A 19669-nucleotide genomic window follows, 5' to 3' on the forward strand; every position below is an offset into this window, starting at 1 on the left:
GACAGAGAGAGAGAGAGAGAGAGAGAGAGAGTAGCCTCAATATGAGTCTCCTGGACAGAGAGAGAGAGAGAGAGAGAGAGTAGCCTCAATATGAGTCTCCTGGACAGAGAGAGAGAGAGAGTAGCCTCAATATGAGTCTCCTGGACAGAGAGAGAGAGAGAGTAGCCTCAATATGAGTCTCCTGGACAGAGAGAGAGAGAGAGGTAGCCTCAATATGAGTCTCCTGGACAGAGAGAGAGAGAGGAGAGTAGCCTCAATATGAGTCTCCTGGACAGAGAGAGAGAGAGAGAGAGAGAGTAGCCTCAATATGAGTCTCCTGGACAGAGAGAGAGAGAGAGAGAGAGGTAGCCTCAATATGAGTCTCCTGGACAGAGAGAGAGAGAGAGAGAGAGAGTAGCCTCAATATGAGTCTCCTGGACAGAGAGAGAGAGAGAGAGTAGCCTCAATATGAGTCTCCTGGACAGAGAGAGAGAGAGAGAGAGAGAGAGAGAGAAAGTAGCCTCAATATGAGTCTCCTGGACAGAGAGAGAGAGAGAGAGATAGCCTCAATATGAGTCTCCTGGACAGAGAGAGAGAGAGAGAGAGAGTAGCCTCAATATGAGTCTCCTGGACAGAGAGAGAGAGAGAGAGTAGCCTCAATATGAGTCTCCTGGACAGAGAGAGAGAGAGAGAGTAGCCTCAATATGAGTCTCCTGGACAGAGAGAGAGAGAGAGAGAGAGAGTAGCCTCAATATGAGTCTCCTGGACAGAGAGAGAGAGAGAGTAGCCTCAATATGAGTCTCCTGGACAGAGAGAGAGAGAGAGAGTAGCCTCAATATGAGTCTCCTGGACAGAGAGAGAGAGAGAGAGAGTAGCCTCAATATGAGTCTCCTGGACAGAGAGAGGGAGAGAGAGTAGCCTCAATATGAGTCTCCTGGACAGAGAGAGAGAGAGAGGGTAGCCTCAATATGAGTCTCCTGGACAGAGAGAGAGAGAGAGAGAGAGAGTAGCCTCAATATGAGTCTCCTGGACAGAGAGAGAGAGAGAGAGTAGCCTCAATATGAGTCTCCTGGACAGAGAGAGAGAGAGAGAGAGAGAGAGAGAGTAGCCTCAATATGAGTCTCCTGGACAGAGAGAGAGAGAGAGAGAGTAGCCTCAATATGAGTCTCCTGGACAGAGAGAGAGAGAGAGAGAGTAGCCTCAATATGAGTCTCCTGGACAGAGAGAGAGAGAGAGAGAGAGAGAGAGTAGCCTCAATATGAGTCTCCTGGACAGAGAGAGAGAGAGAGAGAGAGTAGCCTCAATATGAGTCTCCTGGACAGAGAGAGAGAGAGAGAGAGAGAGTAGCCTCAATATGAGTCTCCTGGACAGAGAGAGAGAGAGAGAGAGAGTAGCCTCAATATGAGTCTCCTGGACAGAGAGAGAGAGAGAGAGAGAGTAGCCTCAATATGAGTCTCCTGGACAGAGAGAGAGAGAGAGGTAGCCTCAATATGAGTCTCCTGGACAGAGAGAGAGAGAGAGAGAGTAGCCTCAATATGAGTCTCCTGGACAGAGAGAGAGAGAGAGAGTAGCCTCAATATGAGTCTCCTGGACAGAGAGAGAGAGAGTAGCCTCAATATGAGTCTCCTGGACAGAGAGAGAGAGAGAGAGAGAGAGTAGCCTCAATATGAGTCTCCTGGACAGAGAGAGAGAGAGAGAGAGAGAGAGTAGCCTCAATATGAGTCTCCTGGACAGAGAGAGAGAGAGAGAGAGAGTAGCCTCAATATGAGTCTCCTGGACAGAGAGAGAGAGAGAGAGTAGCCTCAATATGAGTCTCCTGGACAGAGAGAGAGAGAGAGAGAGAGTAGCCTCAATATGAGTCTCCTGGACAGAGAGAGAGAGAGAGAGAGAGAGAGAGAGAGAGAGAGAGTAGCCTCAATATGAGTCTCCTGGACAGAGAGAGAGAGAGAGAGTAGCCTCAATATGAGTCTCCTGGACAGAGAGAGAGAGAGAGAGAGAGTAGCCTCAATATGAGTCTCCTGGACAGAGAGAGAGAGAGAGAGTAGCCTCAATATGAGTCTCCTGGACAGAGAGAGAGAGAGAGAGTAGCCTCAATATGAGTCTCCTGGACAGAGAGAGAGAGAGAGAGAGAGAAGTAGCCTCAATATGAGTCTCCTGGACAGAGAGAGAGAGAGAGAGTAGCCTCAATATGAGTCTCCTGGACAGAGAGAGAGAGAGAGAGTAGCCTCAATATGAGTCTCCTGGACAGAGAGAGAGAGAGAGAGAGAGTAGCCTCAATATGAGTCTCCTGGACAGAGAGAGAGAGAGAGAGAGAGTAGCCTCAATATGAGTCTCCTGGACAGAGAGAGAGAGAGAGAGAGAGAGTAGACTCAATATGAGTCTCCTGGACAGAGAGAGAGAGAGAGAGAGTAGCCTCAATATGAGTCTCCTGGACAGAGAGAGAGAGAGAGAGAGAGTAGCCTCAATATGAGTCTCCTGGACAGAGAGAGAGAGAGAGAGTAGCCTCAATATGAGTCTCCTGGCTCCAGAGGACCATTATCAGTGTACAGCAATTCCATCACCTTTGACCCTAGTTCTGACCCTAGTTCTGACCTAATATTATATTTGTCTGTATTTGTGAACATCACACTTTGTTTATGCAGCTTATAAAAGACATTTAGAGGGTGTAGTCTCCTTGTGGCTTGGTCCTGTCTCCACCTCTAGTGAGTGGTAGTACGTATAGTATATAGGAACTAAAGCCCCTTCCGACCCAAAACGGTAGCAGGGAAATGGATGACGTGTAAAGGCAGGAAGGGGTAGCATTTCTGCATAAAGGTCAGCAGTGGCCAAAATACTGACGGCAACATTCTCCACTAGGGTTGGGGTGCATCCCACATTTGTCTTTTTATATACCAGTTAAGAACAAATATTTACAATGACAGCCTACCGGGGAACTGTGGGTCATCTGCCTTGAACAAGGGCAGAACGACAGATTTTTACCTTGTCAGCCCGGGGACTCGAGCAAGCAACCTTTCAGTTACTGGTCCAATGCTCTAGCCACTAGGCTACCTGCCGCCCCAAATGGCACCCTATTCCTGCATAATGCACTACTTTTAACCAAGGCCCATAGGGCTTTCACAGCCATTTGGGACACAGCTTTCAACACCTGTATAACAGTTAGCTATTCCGGTTGTCCTTTTATTTCTGTAGGTTAATTGTGGACTTTAACAACATTAAAAGCTAGGTCCTTATGTATGTGGGAGAGACGGTACACAAAGTCACCACTGGAATGCTGTGGATTCGAAGACGAGACAACGAGATACACCGTTGGTGATAATACAGAGCTTAACCACATCCCAGTAAAAGTTATCCCCTCCACAGTGAGTATTGAGTAGTGAGGCGGAGCGAGCAGAACGAGGTACGGCAGATCAGTGGCTCAAGCCCCGGTTGATAAATCATCATTCACAGTCATTTGAGGCTCGCAAATATCCCCTTCACTTCGCTCTGCTGCTCTGTGTGGAGAACATTGATGGAGGGCAACTCCTTCTGATCCATCCTTTCATTCAGCCTACCTAGCCAGCTGAAACGCACACACGTTTCCGTTGCAATTCTGACACTTAGCGAATATTTGTAGTTGTTTCAGCAGACAAGAGTTAGAGAGAGAGAAGCATGGTGAGAAGGCTGAGGTTTACACAGAGTTTAAGGTGTTAGTGCAGGAGTCCATTTCAACTTATCACAGGGGTTTTTCCACAAACCTAAACTCATTATACATTAAGCGACTCCTACACACATTTAAAATCTTCACCTAAGATTGTTACAGTAAAAAGCAAAATCCTTCACACACACACAACCACCCCAAAAAATTTAAAAAAGCACACAGACAGATGGCTTATTTTGACTGAAAATCCAGATTTCCAACTTTAAGTTCCAACCAAACACGGCATCAACAAACCCGATGCCAAAGACGGTTTACCAAGATGTGTAGGAGAACAAGAGAAGAATGAGAGCCCAATTTAACCAAATCAATTTAACCAAATCAAAGGCCACTTGACTTTGTCCCCTCCTTTCCTGTACAACCCAAAACCTTAACCTACACTCCCTTTCTCACATAATGCCATGGAAAAATAAATACAAGGCAAGCTAACCTTTCCTTAGAATCAAATGGAGGAAGTGTACAAATGTTCACGTCGGTTTAATGGGTGAGCCTTTGTGACCTTTAACAAATACAATGAGTGGATAAAACATAAACAACATGCTCTTTCCATGACAGACTGGCCAGGTGAAAGTTATGATCCCTTATTGATGTCACTTGTTAAAATCAGTGTAGATGAAGGGGAGGAGACAGGTTAAAGAAGGATTTTTAAGCCTTGAGACATGGATTGGGGTCCCGTGTGGCTCAGTTGGTAGAGCATGGCGCTTGCAACACCAGGGTTGTGGGTTCGATTTCCACAGGGGACCCGTATGAAAATGTATGCACTCAGAACTGTAAGTCGCTCATCTGCTAAACGACAAAAATGTAAATTATGTATGTGTGACATTGAGGGTGAATAGGCAAGACAAAATATTTAAGTGCCTTTGAATAAGATATGGTAGTAGGTACCAGGCATACCGGTCGAGTGTGTCAAACTATGGCGCTGTTTTTCAAGCGCCAAAAAGTTTCCCATGTGTATCAAGAATGGCCCACCACCCAAAGGACATCCACCCAACATGACAACTGTGGGAAGCATTGGAGTCAACATAGGCCAGCATCCCTGTGGAACGCTTTTAACACCTTGTTGAGCACATGCACAGATGAATTGAGGCTGTTCTGACTTCAAAAAAGGGGGTGCAACTCAATATTAGGAAGGTGTTCCTAATGTTTTGTACGCTCAGTGTATATTTTGGGGTGTTTTAACACTTTATTCAAACAGTAATGAAATGAGGTGGGGAAACAAGCAAGCGGGAGAAGGGTGGACGCATCGATTGAACCCTGGTCTCCGGTGGGGAGTTTAAGTGAAATGTTCCGGGGAGTGTTAACACTACAACGCAGCTCTGCACAGCTTCTGTTACCTTTGAACCTGTAGTGATTGACTTGGTATGGCCCGGTCTATACTCTCCTTATACATGGATAATAGTGATCAAATTGGCTCAACAACAATATCAGTAAAACAATTAGAGTAAAAGGTTGCCTTATCAGTATTTAATGTTACAAAACTACCATAAGCATTGTGTCTAGTCCAGTATAATAGCTATTGAGCCTACGATGGTAGACTTGAGCATTCTCCCTCTTCTGCTACTTCTCTCCATAGTAATGTACAGTATATGATTATATCATATTGGAACCAGCTTCAAAACAACACAGCAACACCTTCTCCTCTGTTCTGCTCCTGTCGCCTGGTTACAAGGCTCTTTATTCACATGTCATGCAAAGATTCTGGGCAGGTCAATAACTATTAACATATTCAAATAGTCACACAAATGAGTTCCACATTGAGGTTTGGCCCTTATATAGGTTAGCCTCTCTCCTTCAGATACTACCACACGTCACTTTCTCCACCAGCACTAGCAGGCACTGCACTGGGAGCTCACATGTTGCTGTTCTCTTGAGAGGCCTGGCAAAGTTACTGATACTGTCCTTTCCAACAACACAGTTTTAAACGACTGACTGATATGATTGATCCATAAGGAATCCATCAGCATCAAGTCTCAAAGGATGTACGGGAGTTTTAAACAGGGTGCTCTCAAATTCAGGGGGAAATTATGGTACTCTCAGAAAGCTGAGTAGTGAACCCGACTCAGCGCTGCTTGGTATATAGTAAAGCTGTGGGAGCTGTAGAGAAACCAGCCTAGGTAGCTCAGTGACTGCTTGGTGTAGTACAGTATATAGTAAAGCTGTAGAGAACCCAGCCTAGGAAATCGCAGAGTGCTTGGTGTAGTATATAGTAAAGATGTGGGAGGTGTAGTGAAACCAGCCTACGCAGCGCTGCTTGGTATATAGTTAAGCTGTGGGAGCTGTAGAGAAACCAGCCTAAGTATCTCAGTCTGCTTGGTGTAATAGTATATATACTGCTCAAAAAAATAAAGGGAACACTTAAACAACACAATGTAACTCCAAGTCAATCACACTTCTGTGAAATCAAACTGTCCACTTAGGAAGCAACACTGATTGACAATAAATTTCACATGCTGTTGTGCAAATGGAATAGACAACAGGTGGAAATTATAGGCAATTAGCAAGACACCCCCAATAAAGGAGTGGTTCTGCAGGTGGTAACCACAGACCACTTCTCAGTTCCTATGCTTCCTGGCTGATGTTTTGGTCACTTTTGAATGCTGGCGGAGCTTTCACCCTAGTGGTAGCATGAGACGGAGTCTACAACCCACACAAGTGGCTCAGGTAGTGCAGCTCATCCAGGATGGCACATCAATGAGAGCTGTGGCAAGGAGGTTTGCTGTGTCTGTCAGCGTAGTGTCCAGAGCATGGAGGCACTACCAGGAGACAGGCCAGTACATCAGGAGACGTGGAGGAGGCCGTAGGAGGGCAACAACCCAGCAGCAGGACCGCTACCTCCGCCTTTGTGCAAGGAGGAGCAGGAGGAGCACTGCCAGAGCCCTGCAAAATGACCTCCAGCAGGCCACAAATGTGCATGTTTCTGCTCAAACGGTCAGAAACAGACTCCATGAGGGTGGTATGAGGGCCCGACGTCCACAGGTGGGGGTTGTGCTTACAGCCCAACACCGTGCAGGACGTTTGGCATTTGCCAGAGAACACAAAGATTGGCAAATTCGCCACTGACGCCCTGTGCTCTTCACAGATGAAAGCAGGTTCACACTGAGCACGTGACAGACGTGACAGTCTGGAGACGCTGTGGAGAACGTTCTGCTGCCTGCAACATCCTCCAGCATGACCGGTTTGGCGGTGGGTCAGTCATGGTGTGGGGTGGCATTTCTTTGGGGGGCCGCACAGCCCTCCATGTACTCGCCAGAGGTAGCCTGACTGCCATTAGGTACCGAGATGAGATCCTCAGACCCCTTGGGAGACCATATGCTGGTGCGGTTGGCCCTGGGTTCCTCCTAATGCAAGACAATACTAGACCTCATGTGGCTGGAGTGTGTCAGCAGTTCCTGCAAGAGGAAGGCATTGATGCTATGGACCGGCCCACCCGTTCCCCAGACCTGAATCCAATTGAGCACATCTGGGACATCATGTCTCGCTCCATCCACCAACGCCACATTGCACCACAGACTGTCCAGGAGTTGGTGGATGCTTTAGTCCAGGTCTGGGAGGAGATCCCTCAGGAGACCATCTGCCACCTCATCAGGAGCATGCCCAGGCATTGTAGGGAGGTCATACAGGCACGTGGAGGCCACACACACTACTGAGCCTCATTTTGACTTGTTTTAAGGACATTTACATCAAAGTTGGATCAGCCTGTAGTGTGGTTTTCCACTTTAATTTTGAGTGTGACTCCAAATCCAGACCTCCATGGGTTGATAAATTGGATTTCCATTGATTATTTTTGTGTGATTTTGTTGTCAGCACATTCAACTATGTAAAGAAAAAAGTATTTAATAAGATTATTTCATTCATTCAGATCTAGGATGTGTTATTTTAGTGTTCCCTTTATTTTTTTGAGCAGTGTAGTAAAGCTGTGGGAAGAAACCAGCCTAGGCAGCTCTGAGTCCGCTTGAAGAAAACCTAATCTCCAAAACAGAAACTTATCAGGAAATTGAAAAAAAACGACCATATTTTACCATTAATGAACATAGTTTCGAAACCTTAGAAGCTATTTTGAATACATTTGTGGTCCTAGTCATGAAATGTTCAGTACATTGAGGAAAGCTACTGCTTCAATACATGTAAGACAATGAAAATGTGCAAAAATGGAGTTACAAGGTTCAGACAGCGACGATAGTAAAGTTGTGGGAGCTGTAGTGAAACCAGCCTAGGTGGCTCAAAGTCTGCTTGGTATATAAACTCAGCAAAAAGAGAAACGTCCCTTTTTCAGGACCCTGTCTTTCAATGATCATTCGTAAAAATCCAAATAACTTCAGAGCTTCATTGTAAAAGGGTTTGAACACTGTTGCCCATGCTTGTTCAATGAACCATAAACCATTCATGAACATGCACCTGTGGAATGGTCGTTAAGACACTAACAGCTTACAGACGGTAGGTAATTAAGGTCATTGTTATGAAAACTTAGGACACTAAAGAGACTCTGAAAAACACCAAAAGAAAGATGCCCAGGGTCCCTGCTCATCTGCGTGAACATGCCTTAGGCATGCTGCAAGGAGGCATGAGGACTGCAGATGCGGCCAGGGCAATAAATTGCAATGTCCGTACTGTGAGACGCCTAGAACAGCGCTACAGGGAGACAGGAAGGACAGCTGATTGTCCTCGCAGTGGCAGACCACGTGTAACATCACGTGTAACTGATGGAGGGATTGTGCGTTCCTGGTGTAACTCGGGCAGTTGTTGTTGCCATCCTGTACCTGTCCCGCAGGTGTGATGTTCGGATGTACTGACACCTGCGGGACAGGTACAGGATGGCAACAACAACTGCCCGAGTTACACCAGGAACGCACAATCCCTCCATCAGTGCTCAGACTGTCGGCAATAGGCTGAGAGGCTGGACTGAGGGCTTGTAGGCCTGTTGTAAGGCAGGTCTTCACCGGCAACAACATCGCCTATCGGCACAAACCCACCGTCGCTGGACCAGACAGGACTGGCAAAAAGTGCTCTACACTGACGAGTCGCAGTTTTGTCTCAGAGGTGATGGTCGGATTCGCGTTTATCGTCGAAGGAATGAGCGCTACACCGAGGCCTGCACTCTGGAGCGGGATCGATTTGGAGGTGGAGGGTCCGTTGTGGTCTGGGGCGGTGTGTCACAGCATCATCGGACTGAGCTTGTTGTCATTGCAGGCAATCTCAACGCTGTGCGTTACAGTGAAGACATCCTCCTCCCTCATGTGGTACCCTTCCTGCAGGCTCATCCTGATATGGCTCTCCAGTATGACAATTCCACCAGCCATACTGCTCGTTCTGTGAGTGATTTTCTGCAAGACAAGAATGTCACTGTTCTGCCACGGTTAGCGAAGAGCCCGGATCTCAATCCTACTGAGCACGTCTGGGACCTGTTGGATCGTAGGTTGAGGGCTAGGGCCATTCCCCCCCAGAAATGTCTGGGAACTTGCAGGTGCCTTGGTGGAAGAGTGGGGTAACATGTCACAGCAAGAACTGGCAAATCTGGTACAGTCCATGAGGAAGAGATGCACTGCAGTACTTAATGCAGCTGGTGGCCACACCAGATACTGACTGTTACTTTTGATCCCCCCCCCCCCGTTTGCTCAGGGACACATTATTCAATTTCTGTTAGTCACATGTCTGTGGAACTTGTTCCGTTTATGTATCAGTTGCTGAATCTTGTTATGTTCAAATATTTACACATGTTAAGTTTGCTGAAAATAAACACAGTTGACAGTGAGAGGACGTTTCTTTTTTTGCTGAGTTTAGTAAAGCTTTGGGAGCTGTAAATTAGTGTAATGGAACAGGGGCTCTGTTCCATTGTAAACAACACATTTACATTAAAAGTAGGGACAGCCCAATTTACATTAGGAAAAACTAACTCTGCAGACACACAGGCAGCCCAATCCACCCCAGGCTTGTCTGGACTCCCACTTAAAACACCAGGCATCAGGATCAACACACAGGCAATTAGTGCAAATACTGTATCATTTACATGTTATTTTTTTTACTACTTCCCAGAATTGCCCAGTAATTCCATCCTGTGGCACTGGGGACGGTAACAGTAATAGATGGAAATAAAATAATTATAGAGGCAGGGTTCCCTTGGTCGTGACACTCACCCCATCCCACCCCTCTCTACCTTACCATCTGGACCAAAACAGGGTCACTATTTAAAAGTGGAACTGACAGCATTTTAGCAACATGAAATCTTATTAAAATCTGTTCATATACACCCCCAGGAAGAATGACACTTTCCTAAACATTTTCTGACCAGCAAGCACTTAGATATGGTTATTTTCACAAATTCTTAGAATGCGTGGGAATTACATATAGTAAGGCATTTATGGGAAAAATCTACAGCACTATAGAGTGGGAAAGCAGACGAACGTTTGGACAATCAATAGACACTGCAGCAAATACAATATACAAAAAAAACATCTGTTTCATCCAAGACCGGAGTCTACACAGACCGTTGTGCTATAGCCAATCAGAGCTACAGCAGGCATTTATATAAACAAGCCATTTTTCACACTGGCCGGCCATCATTCATCTTTAACTGGACTGTGTGTTTACAGGCAGTTGCAACAGCACAACTTTAGATCATTAGCTAGAACGCATTCAACAAAAGCCACAAAATACGCTTGAATGGATTTCCACACTTATGTAAACACTACGGGAGTCCTCTTACATTTGGGAACTTTACAGTCCTATTGATCAAATAACCATGAAAAAAGGTAGGCTCGCTCCCTCAGTTATGCACATCAACAACTAATGCTAGCCAGAGCAGGATGAACTAAAATCGAACGAAGGAACATTAGATGAACCCTCAGTTTCAGCTAGTTGACCGTAAAAATTGCACTCATAAACGATGGGGAATTGTAGCCTCCTCATCCTTCTGCCAATGCATGCTTGTCCCAACCAAGCACATAAGCTAACTGGCTAGCTAGCTACTTCCAGACACAGATGAGAGAACACCTCTCTGACCATTTTACTCGCCGTAGCAAAGCTGGCTAGGCTGTTTACATATCATCTCGAGCATTTTTGACTATTACTTTATTTGCCTACGTTTACTGACACCGGTCATATTCAGCAAGTGTTGAGAGTTCATAAATTCATCAGTTCTGCGCTGTGGCACACTCAGACAAGAGTGCTCTGAAATCGGAGGAGATAGCATATCTCTTGCGTTTGCAAATTGTCTGTCTAACTGTATAACAGTTGTTCAAGTTCTTGCTAGCTAACCAAATAACACCTGCATCTCTAGCTGTGTATAGCCACCGAAAAACGACATGAGGGGAAAGTCAATCACTCACCCACCCACCCACCCACTTCCAATGGCATGAAAGGGCATTCTCCTAGCAGCTAGCTAGCTATATAGCTAACGTTAGGCTGCGTGTTTTCAGCTTGCTACATAAATAGATACGCTAGCCTATTAGCCACATTATGATCATTGCCCTTGCTAGTTTCATTGTATTGACACTCCCAGTCTTAGTTACGTTCGTCCGTTTCTGTCCAAAATATTGAGCCCTTGAAACTGAAACAGTGCATCCCAAATGGAGGCAGCAAACAATGTAGCAGGCCAACTGTGATTTACAACCTGAGAGCAATATTTTTGGGACTGCCAAGAAACATATTGGTGAATTATATGACTCATGCATTGAACGGCATCAATCTATTCTGCCAACAATGCCTTATTGTACATCATGGAATGTTGAGTCAAATATAACCTTTTTTTAAAACCTCTTTAAATGTTGGTTTTGTAGCATAAACTGGGAATTTGATATGAAACACAGACAATCAAAATATCTGCAAAGTAGTAAAAACTCTGTCAGTTCCACTTCAAGGAATTGTATGTGTCAGAGTGCAGGTTATCTGGTATTATTCTAAATACTAAAGTGATATTATGCAGTATTTATTTATTTATTTCACCTTTATTTAACCAGGTAGGCTAGTTGAGAACAAGTTCTCATTTGCAACTGCGACCTGGCCAAGATAAAGCAAAGCAGTTTGACACATACAACAGAGTTACACATGGAATAAACAAACATACAATCAATAATATAGTAGAAAAAGCTATATACAGCATGTGCAAATGAGGTAGGATAAGCGAGGTAAGGCAATAAATAGGCCATGGTGGCGAAGTAATTACAATATAGCAATTAAACACTGGATTGGTAGGGTGTGCAGAAGATGAATGTGCAAGTAGAGATACTGGGATGCAAAGGAGCAAGATAAATAAATAAATACAGTATGGATTGGATGGGCTATTTACAGATGGGCTATGTACAGGTGCAGTGATCTGTGAGCTGCTCTGACAGCTGGTACTTAAAGCTAGTGAGGGAGGTAAGAGTCTCCAGCTTCAGAGATTTATAAAAATGTCTAAACTTTCCCCATTGGCATTTCAATATTATTGGAAATACGGAGGTGGTATGCTAAGCACTGTCTGCAGGCAGAGCATTATGGCTACATGATGCCCACTGTCAGGCCAGAGCAGACTAGTTGGCACTATCGGCCAAGCTGCAAAGCCAGACGTCCGGTGACGTCTGTGCAAAAGCCCAAACATTAAACTCTGTAATATGAATGAGTGGAGCAAACAGAGAGAGACAGTGATGAGCAGCAGTCAGTGATGCATCCTGTTGATGGGTATTATTGTATACAGTGGTTACTTACAAAGGAGACGCAGGCAGCTAGCAATAGGATCCTGACCAGGAGGTCCTCAAACTGCTCCACCACCAGCTCCCATAGGGACTTGCCTGCAATACACATACAGAGAAATATAGTCAGTCACATGGCTGTCCGGCTATACATCATTGTGTCACACATGCCTAACAACTTAGTCAAGGCCTGAAAGTATTGTACATATGATAATCTGAACTACAGTAAATATAGCTCCCCATCTGTTGATGATACGGGACTTCTATAGGCATACTGGTGTTCTTCCAGTTAGGGTGCCCTGTTCTACTGACAGTGTGTCTATGCATCTATATGGGTAGTGCTACAACAGTCAGTGTGTACTCTGAGGGTTTTCCCTAACTGTATCTCTCTAGTACAACACAGATGATCCCTAGGCTATAGGGCTAATTGTTAGCTTGTAAAGGAGGCACCAGAATCACACTGGAAAGGTCAATATTTACCTTCTTCAGCCGGGAGCTCTATCAGTGTCACATCACCATATCCATGGAGGAATGGAGAGAGAGGAGAAAGAAAGAGTTGGAATGAGAGAGAGGGAGAGGGAACAGAACAAACAAAGACAAGTTAATACATTTGATTAACTTAGAAAAGGTTTTGAAATGCGTTTGACATGTGTATTATGGTTTCCAAAGGTGGTGGAGTGGCAATCTTTACCAAGGATCACCTTCAGTGCTCGGTTGTCGCCACCAAGTCTGTCCCCAAACAATTTGATTTGTTGGTTTTAAGCATTAAGCTTTGAAATTGCTCTTTGTTGACTGTTGCTGGGTGTTATCGTCCTCCATCAGCACCGACCTGTACCCTACCTGCCCTAAGTCTGAATTTGTCCTGCTAGATGACCTAAACTTGGACATGCTTAAACCACCTGACCAAGTCTTAAAACAATAGGACTCCCTACATGTCTCAGATCATTACCAAGCCCACAAGGTATGACACCAAACACCCAGAAAAGGCTACTCTCCTTGACGTTGTCCTCACAAATAATAGTGATAGTTATCAGTCTGGTGTTTTTTGTAATGACCTTAGTGATCACTGTTTTACAGCCTGTGTTCATAATGACTGCTCAGTGAAACGTCCTGTCCTGATTTGTCAGACGCTTGGTAAAAACCTGACCTGGTCTCTGTAAATCAGTATAGAATCAGCTTGATCCCATCTGTCAAAGAAGCTAGGACCTTCTTTTTTGATATCTTTAGGGATATTGTTAACAAACACGCCCCCATAAAGAAAATGAGAATTAAAAACAGGTTCAGCCCCTGATTCGACCGTGATCTTGCAGAATTACTACCTCAAAAACACCATTAGGCAAAAGGCTCGGCACACAATGTAGAAAATAGTAAAAAATAAAGAAAAACCCTGGAATGAGTAGGTGTCCAAACTTTTGACTGGTACTATAATTGATGAGGCTGGTACTGTAATTGATGAGGCTGGGCGTCATGTACTGTGAAATTTGGTAGACAAACTGACGATTCGAATTTTGAATACTGAAATTACTGTACTTATGTAGTTGTACAATTGAGTGCTGTGTAACAAATGGGTGTGTGTGTGCTGTGTAACACATGGAGTGTGTATATGTGCTGTGTAACACATGGAGTGTGGGTGTTTACTGTTGTTTAGTCACTTCCCAGGCCTGAGCGTGCGGGTGTGTGTGTGGCGATGGACGCAAAGCAGGAAGCGTGTGGGAGGGAGACAGGCAGCAGAACACACTGCAGCTGGCCTACAACTATAGCTACGGTACAACACCCACCACAACCACCCCTCTTTACAGCACCAAGCATCCATCAATACTGTGGTCAGCACACCAACACTAACTCACATTGAGTGCTAAACATCCTACTCTAAAGTCGTACTGGAAATCCTTGCAGTTTAAAAGCATGATGGAAATCCTGTGTTTTGAAACAGTGTTTTGATTCTGCTACAGTAGGATTGCATCGGAGGTTTCACATGGGGAGCTAACGTCACACACATGCCACGGAAATAAATAGAAAAATAATATAATTTCAGGACCATTGGAATTAGAGTTAAATCAGGATCTTTTGAATTCTTCCTACCAACTTTCTGATTAACCAGAAGGACAGGAAAAAGGAGAAGTATTTTGATAATTTCATGTTAAAATACACTTTCATTAAATTGCTTTGTATTGACCGGGTCCGTACAGTACATTGAGAATGTAATGGCTTGTAGCAATACAAACGGGGGTATTGTGCTTTGAAGGACAGTCTGTCTTTCTATGTTTCCACTGATTATGTTATCCAAGTAGGCAGAGTGGAGGGGCAAGTTGAAGCAGAGGAGAGAAAACTGTCATTGAAAACTGCACCAAAAATATAAACTAGTGAATGCAAAAAAAATAAGCAATTTCAGTCAGAGCCCTACAGCTTGGTATTTCTTCTTAGTTCCTAACCAATCATCTGTCAAATATTTTTTTGCATCTTTTCATCATCATTTTTGCCTCATTCTCACAGAGTAATCTGTATAGCTACGATGACGCAATGTAAATGAGAATGTATTTAGTCATATAGAGACTCAAGGTGAGTTCTCTGAGCTGAACATGGTAAACCCTTTTGGAGAACCTCTCAGTGCACTGTGCCAGAGGCTCCTGAAATGTCTGTGCGAACTAGAGGAAACTGTCCCGCTGTTTTCCTTGTACCGCTAGTCTTAATAAGCCCTTGTCCCTCTTACTGTGCCGCCCCACTTGTGTAAGGCTGGCTGCAGTTCCTAGTACTGCTGGCCTGGAAAGAGACAAAGGGAGGCTTGCTAGCCAGGAGCAAGGGAGGGAGGGCTGGAGGGGTTGAATGGGGTTCCCCAGCACACTCTGTGCCAAGGATTCCCTCCTTACTGTTGTCATCTGGGTTGTGTCAGCCTCAGCCTGCCCAGGCACATTCCAACAGACTTCACCACACCTCTCTTTTTTTCCCCCTCAGTCTCTTGCTGGCTCTCCCATGTCTCTCTTGCTTGCTCTCCTTTACTGCACCCCCCCCCCCCAACCAAACTCTCATGCCCGCCCCCCCTGCCCCCATGTGCAGACAGACTGAAAACAAGAGCCAGCCCGTTTTGACACTACCAGTCCAACCAGAGGGGAACCACTTCCTGGTTACAGTAGCCAACAACAGAACAGAGGGATCCATGTCCAAGACTGTGGACAGCAAACCTGGGTTCAACTAGTATTTGAAATCATTTAAAATACTTTAGCGGGGCTTGATCAAGCTTGCCTGTTGCAATTGGCCAAACGGAATCTTTGCAAAAGTGCAAACCCCGCCCACCTGGTACTCCAGACAGGTTAAAGCAAATGTTTAAAGTAATTAAAACATTTCAAATAGTTTTTGAACCCAGATCGGATGATCAGAGATAGCAACAGAGAGCCAGGAGAAGCAACAGGAAATGTACCATCATGACTAGGACATGGGATGTGCTGATACAGTAGCTTTCACTATAGCTTCCTAGTACACTCAGACGCACTTACACTTCTTTAATTTCTCCTTTAAAAGCATTACAGCTCTAATCATTAGGCAGACTAATAAACTTTACATCATAATAATATGGAAAGCACAGCAACAGGGCTAGATTATCATGGCCCTCAGCCTCAAATGTAAATAAGTGAACGTTTGCCATGGCTAATTGGCTTGTGGACACTACTGGAAAACAGTGTTTCATTGGATAACGTCGCCAACGTCTGACCAAAAACAACACCCAAAATAACTTATGCAGTGCATACTGTAGGAACTTGATAAATCTCTACACTACACACTGCCCCAAATGGCACCCTATTCTCTATATAATGCACTGCTTTTGACCAGAGCACTATTTAGGGAATAGGTCAAAAGTTGTTCCCTATGTCATTTGGGGGACACCGTGGCTCTCTGGGCATCTAACAGCGAGCTCACCACCGTAACCCCGTAGACTAGAGCTACAGCTCATCTCTGAAACAGAGTGAACTTTACTGCTGATGCTGGCCTTTATAAAACGCTCTCAGGCCTCACTCAACCGTATCTGAGATAACTGCAGCCCTCATCCTCTACCCATTCTGCCAGTCACATTCTGTTAATGTTCCCCAAAGCAGACATCCCTGGACCGCTCCTCTTTTCAGTACGCGGTAGCTAGCGACTGGAACGAGCTACAGGAAGAAAAAAAATTAAACTGGACAGTTCTCGCTCTTCATTCAAAGACTCAATCATGGACACTCCTAATGACACTTGTGGCTGCTTCACGTGATGTATTGTTGTCTCTACCTTCTTTCCATTTGTGCTATTGTCTGTTTGTACCATGTTGTGCTGCTACCATGCTGTGTTGCCGTCTTAGGTCTCTCGTCATGATGTGTTCTGTCCTACATTTTTAATCCCAGCCCCTATCCCCACAGGAGCCCTGTTGCCAGGCCGTCAGCGTAAATAAGAATGTTCTTAAACTGACTTGCCTAGTTAAATACGGGGCGGCAGGTAGCCAAGCGGTTAGAGCGTTGGGCCAGTAACCGAAAGGTTGGTGGATCAAATCCCCGAGTTGACAAGGTAAAAATCTGTCATTCTGCCTCTGAACAAGGCACTGTTCCTAGGCCGTCATTGTAAATATTAATTTGTTCTTATCTGACTTGCCTTGTTAAATAAAAGGGTAAATAAATACATAAAAAATAAAAAGGTTAAATAAAATACATTTACACTGGGATAATAAACGGTGGCCAGGAGATGCCCTGAGAGTTGGTCTAGTGCTGCACTCAGAAAAATAGCCAGTGTTATTCAAATTAATAGCAGAAGGCCATAGAGAGCAGAGCAGTCAGCTATAGCACTCCGTCTGAGAGAGACCCAGCCAGTCTGACACAGTGGCTATGCTGTGAGAATACAAATCAGGACTAGAAAATGGTAGAATGGTGAACTCTTGCACCTTCCTGTGTCCGTCTCAAAGGTCTGCATGCATTAACCATATCATGTATTAGATGTGAATGGTAAGGGCCATAGACTTTAACACACTATGATAGTATGACTACTCCATGGGATGTCACTCATTTAATCATTCACAGTAATAGAAATGGAGGGTGGAGGAGGGTGCACCTTCATTCCCAGGAGAGGCAGGGGTGTTGAAGCACGAGTGTGTAAGTGTCTGTATGTGTGACTGCCTGATTGGATAGCCCCTATCAGGTCAGTGTGAGGGCAGGGGATGAAGTTCAGTCAGTAGGTCAGTCAGTCATTACTACACTACAACATGGAGGTACAGATGGGGAGTACTCACAGTATCATAATTAGGGTGACTAACCAAATGTAGCAGGCGTAGAAAGACGCCTGCGCGGAGTCCCCACTTCCGTTTTTCAGGAGAAACGGAAGTTAGGTTGAAAATACTGTATCCCTGAAAACCAGAAACAAACACTTTGTCAACACCGCTAAGGGTGGGGTTTAGAGGAAGATGGATCAGGGCCACCGCTGTGACAGGCCAGATGTTTATCTCTTACTAATTCAAAAGCCTGAACCGGTTTCACACCAGGCTTATCTGCCCACTCGACACACACACCCCCCAGATGCACTCATGGATACCCTTTCCATGTCTCTGCGTGCAATCTGAAGGAAGTTGCTAACTAGCATTTTGAGCAATTGATTACTAGCATTAGCACAATGACTAGAAGTCTATGTAACGGCTAACATACTAGTAGATACCATAGACTTCCAGTCATGGCACTAATGCTAGTTACCATTGGCTCGCGAAACTACCTCTACCTTCCTTCATACTAGAGGCAGAGACATAAAAAGGGTATCTCTGACTGAAGTAGAGAAAGGGCTTCCTTGCCAAAATGCTGAAGCATCCCTTTAAGTAAATAAATAAAACGAAGTGGTATTTTTGGTGATTGTCTCTCAGGAGCAATGGATGGATCACTATGTCAATAAAATTAAGTACATTTAAAATGTTGGTGTACTGGCCCTTTAAATGGCAGTCGTTTTTACCCACAGAGCTGGATAGAGATACAGTGTTATCATTATTGAAAAAAATATATATATATAATAAAAAAATAAAAAAATGTAATCGGTCCCATTATACGGCTGTGAACACATGGGCAGGGCCATTGAGGCAATCTCCATTTTGAAGTAGTCAATTTTCTTATTTTGTGTTTGATAAATGCATACATCTTATTTTGGTGACTTACCGCCACCTGCAGTGTTAGAGCCCTGAACCATTTGTGACCACTAGATGGCACTGTTAAAACCATTTAGAAACCATAGCACCCAATTTGAAGAGGAAGACAACACTGATCATTCACTGATTGTTCCCAACTCATAGGAATCCCCATCCAGTTGCCTACTTTAAAATGGTGGAAGCCCTCAATGGCAATGGGCATGCTAAAACGGCTTACATTGAGGTTGGGTCCTCTATCCAGCTCTATTATTTACCACATAAATGACAAACGTTTATGTTTACTTTAAATTTCAAAAAAACTAAATGATCAAAATTGTACATCAGCTTTAGTACTAATGTGTATTGTATTGGGAAAAAAGCTTCACATTATTTAAGGGAACATTTATATTTTTGTTTTACAGAATATGCAAATGTACTGTAATTATGCTGTTAAGGTTATATATTCTTACAGATAACATTATTTACATGTTTAATGATGTTTTCATGATAATTAAGTTGATATTTTGGTATGATTGTTGTTTTTTCCCCCCCAATAGTTCCATGGGAATCCATGTCTGTAAAAGACGTTGGTAGTATGAGGGTTAATCAGTTTCACTGAATGGCTGATCAAAACACATGTGGGTGCGTGTGTGCAGCTCAGCTCTGAGCTGCTTCTGCTTAGCTCAGTGACTCAACATATATCTCAAGAAGGCTGCAGTGAGTCTGACTGACTGCAGAGGTAGGAGGAGAGAATCAAAAGAGGGACAAGTTAGCACAGGATCCCTGATACTCTGCAGAGTAATGCATAACAGAACAGAGCCAGACAACACCTCAAGGACTAAAGACATTCTGTTAAACTCGCCTCTCCGTTCGGATCTCCGATAGACAGGTCCAAAATGTTATATAAAGCTGATCTATTTAAACAGGAAGGAATAATATCATTATTTGCAGTTGCAATGCAATATAATTAAAAGAATAAACAGTGATATGAAGAGTGCAAGTGTGTAAGGGGCAGGGTTAGTTTGACAGGAAGTAGTATGACAGGAAATAGTAGATAACTGGCAACTTTCCAGCCTGGTCTCAGAGCAAAACGTATTATATGTTACTAATAACTGGCAACTTTCCAGCCTGGTCTCAGAGCAAAACGTATTATATGTTACTAGAATCCCTGTAACTCTGTTTAGCATGATATGTTACATTATTTGATCCGTTTAG

At 44.3% G+C, this 19669-nt stretch overlaps 1 protein-coding gene across 3 annotated transcripts in view; it reads right to left on the minus strand.

Moving 5' to 3' along the window:
* Positions 1–19669, minus strand: part of LOC106567410 (sarcoplasmic/endoplasmic reticulum calcium ATPase 1) — a 92246-nt gene that overhangs the window by 64065 nt on the left and 8512 nt on the right. For all 3 annotated transcript variants that reach the window (XM_014136608.2, XM_014136610.2, XM_014136609.2), the window contains 2 exons: positions 12817–12834; positions 12353–12435 (listed from right to left, as the gene is read on the minus strand). In XM_014136608.2, the coding sequence (XP_013992083.1) occupies positions 12353–12435; positions 12817–12834 (101 nt within the window). The remainder of the gene's footprint in view (positions 1–12352; positions 12436–12816; positions 12835–19669) is intronic.

This window comes from Salmo salar, chromosome ssa13 (assembly GCF_905237065.1).
Source record: "Salmo salar chromosome ssa13, Ssal_v3.1, whole genome shotgun sequence".
NCBI classification, from domain to species: domain Eukaryota; kingdom Metazoa; phylum Chordata; class Actinopteri; order Salmoniformes; family Salmonidae; genus Salmo; species Salmo salar.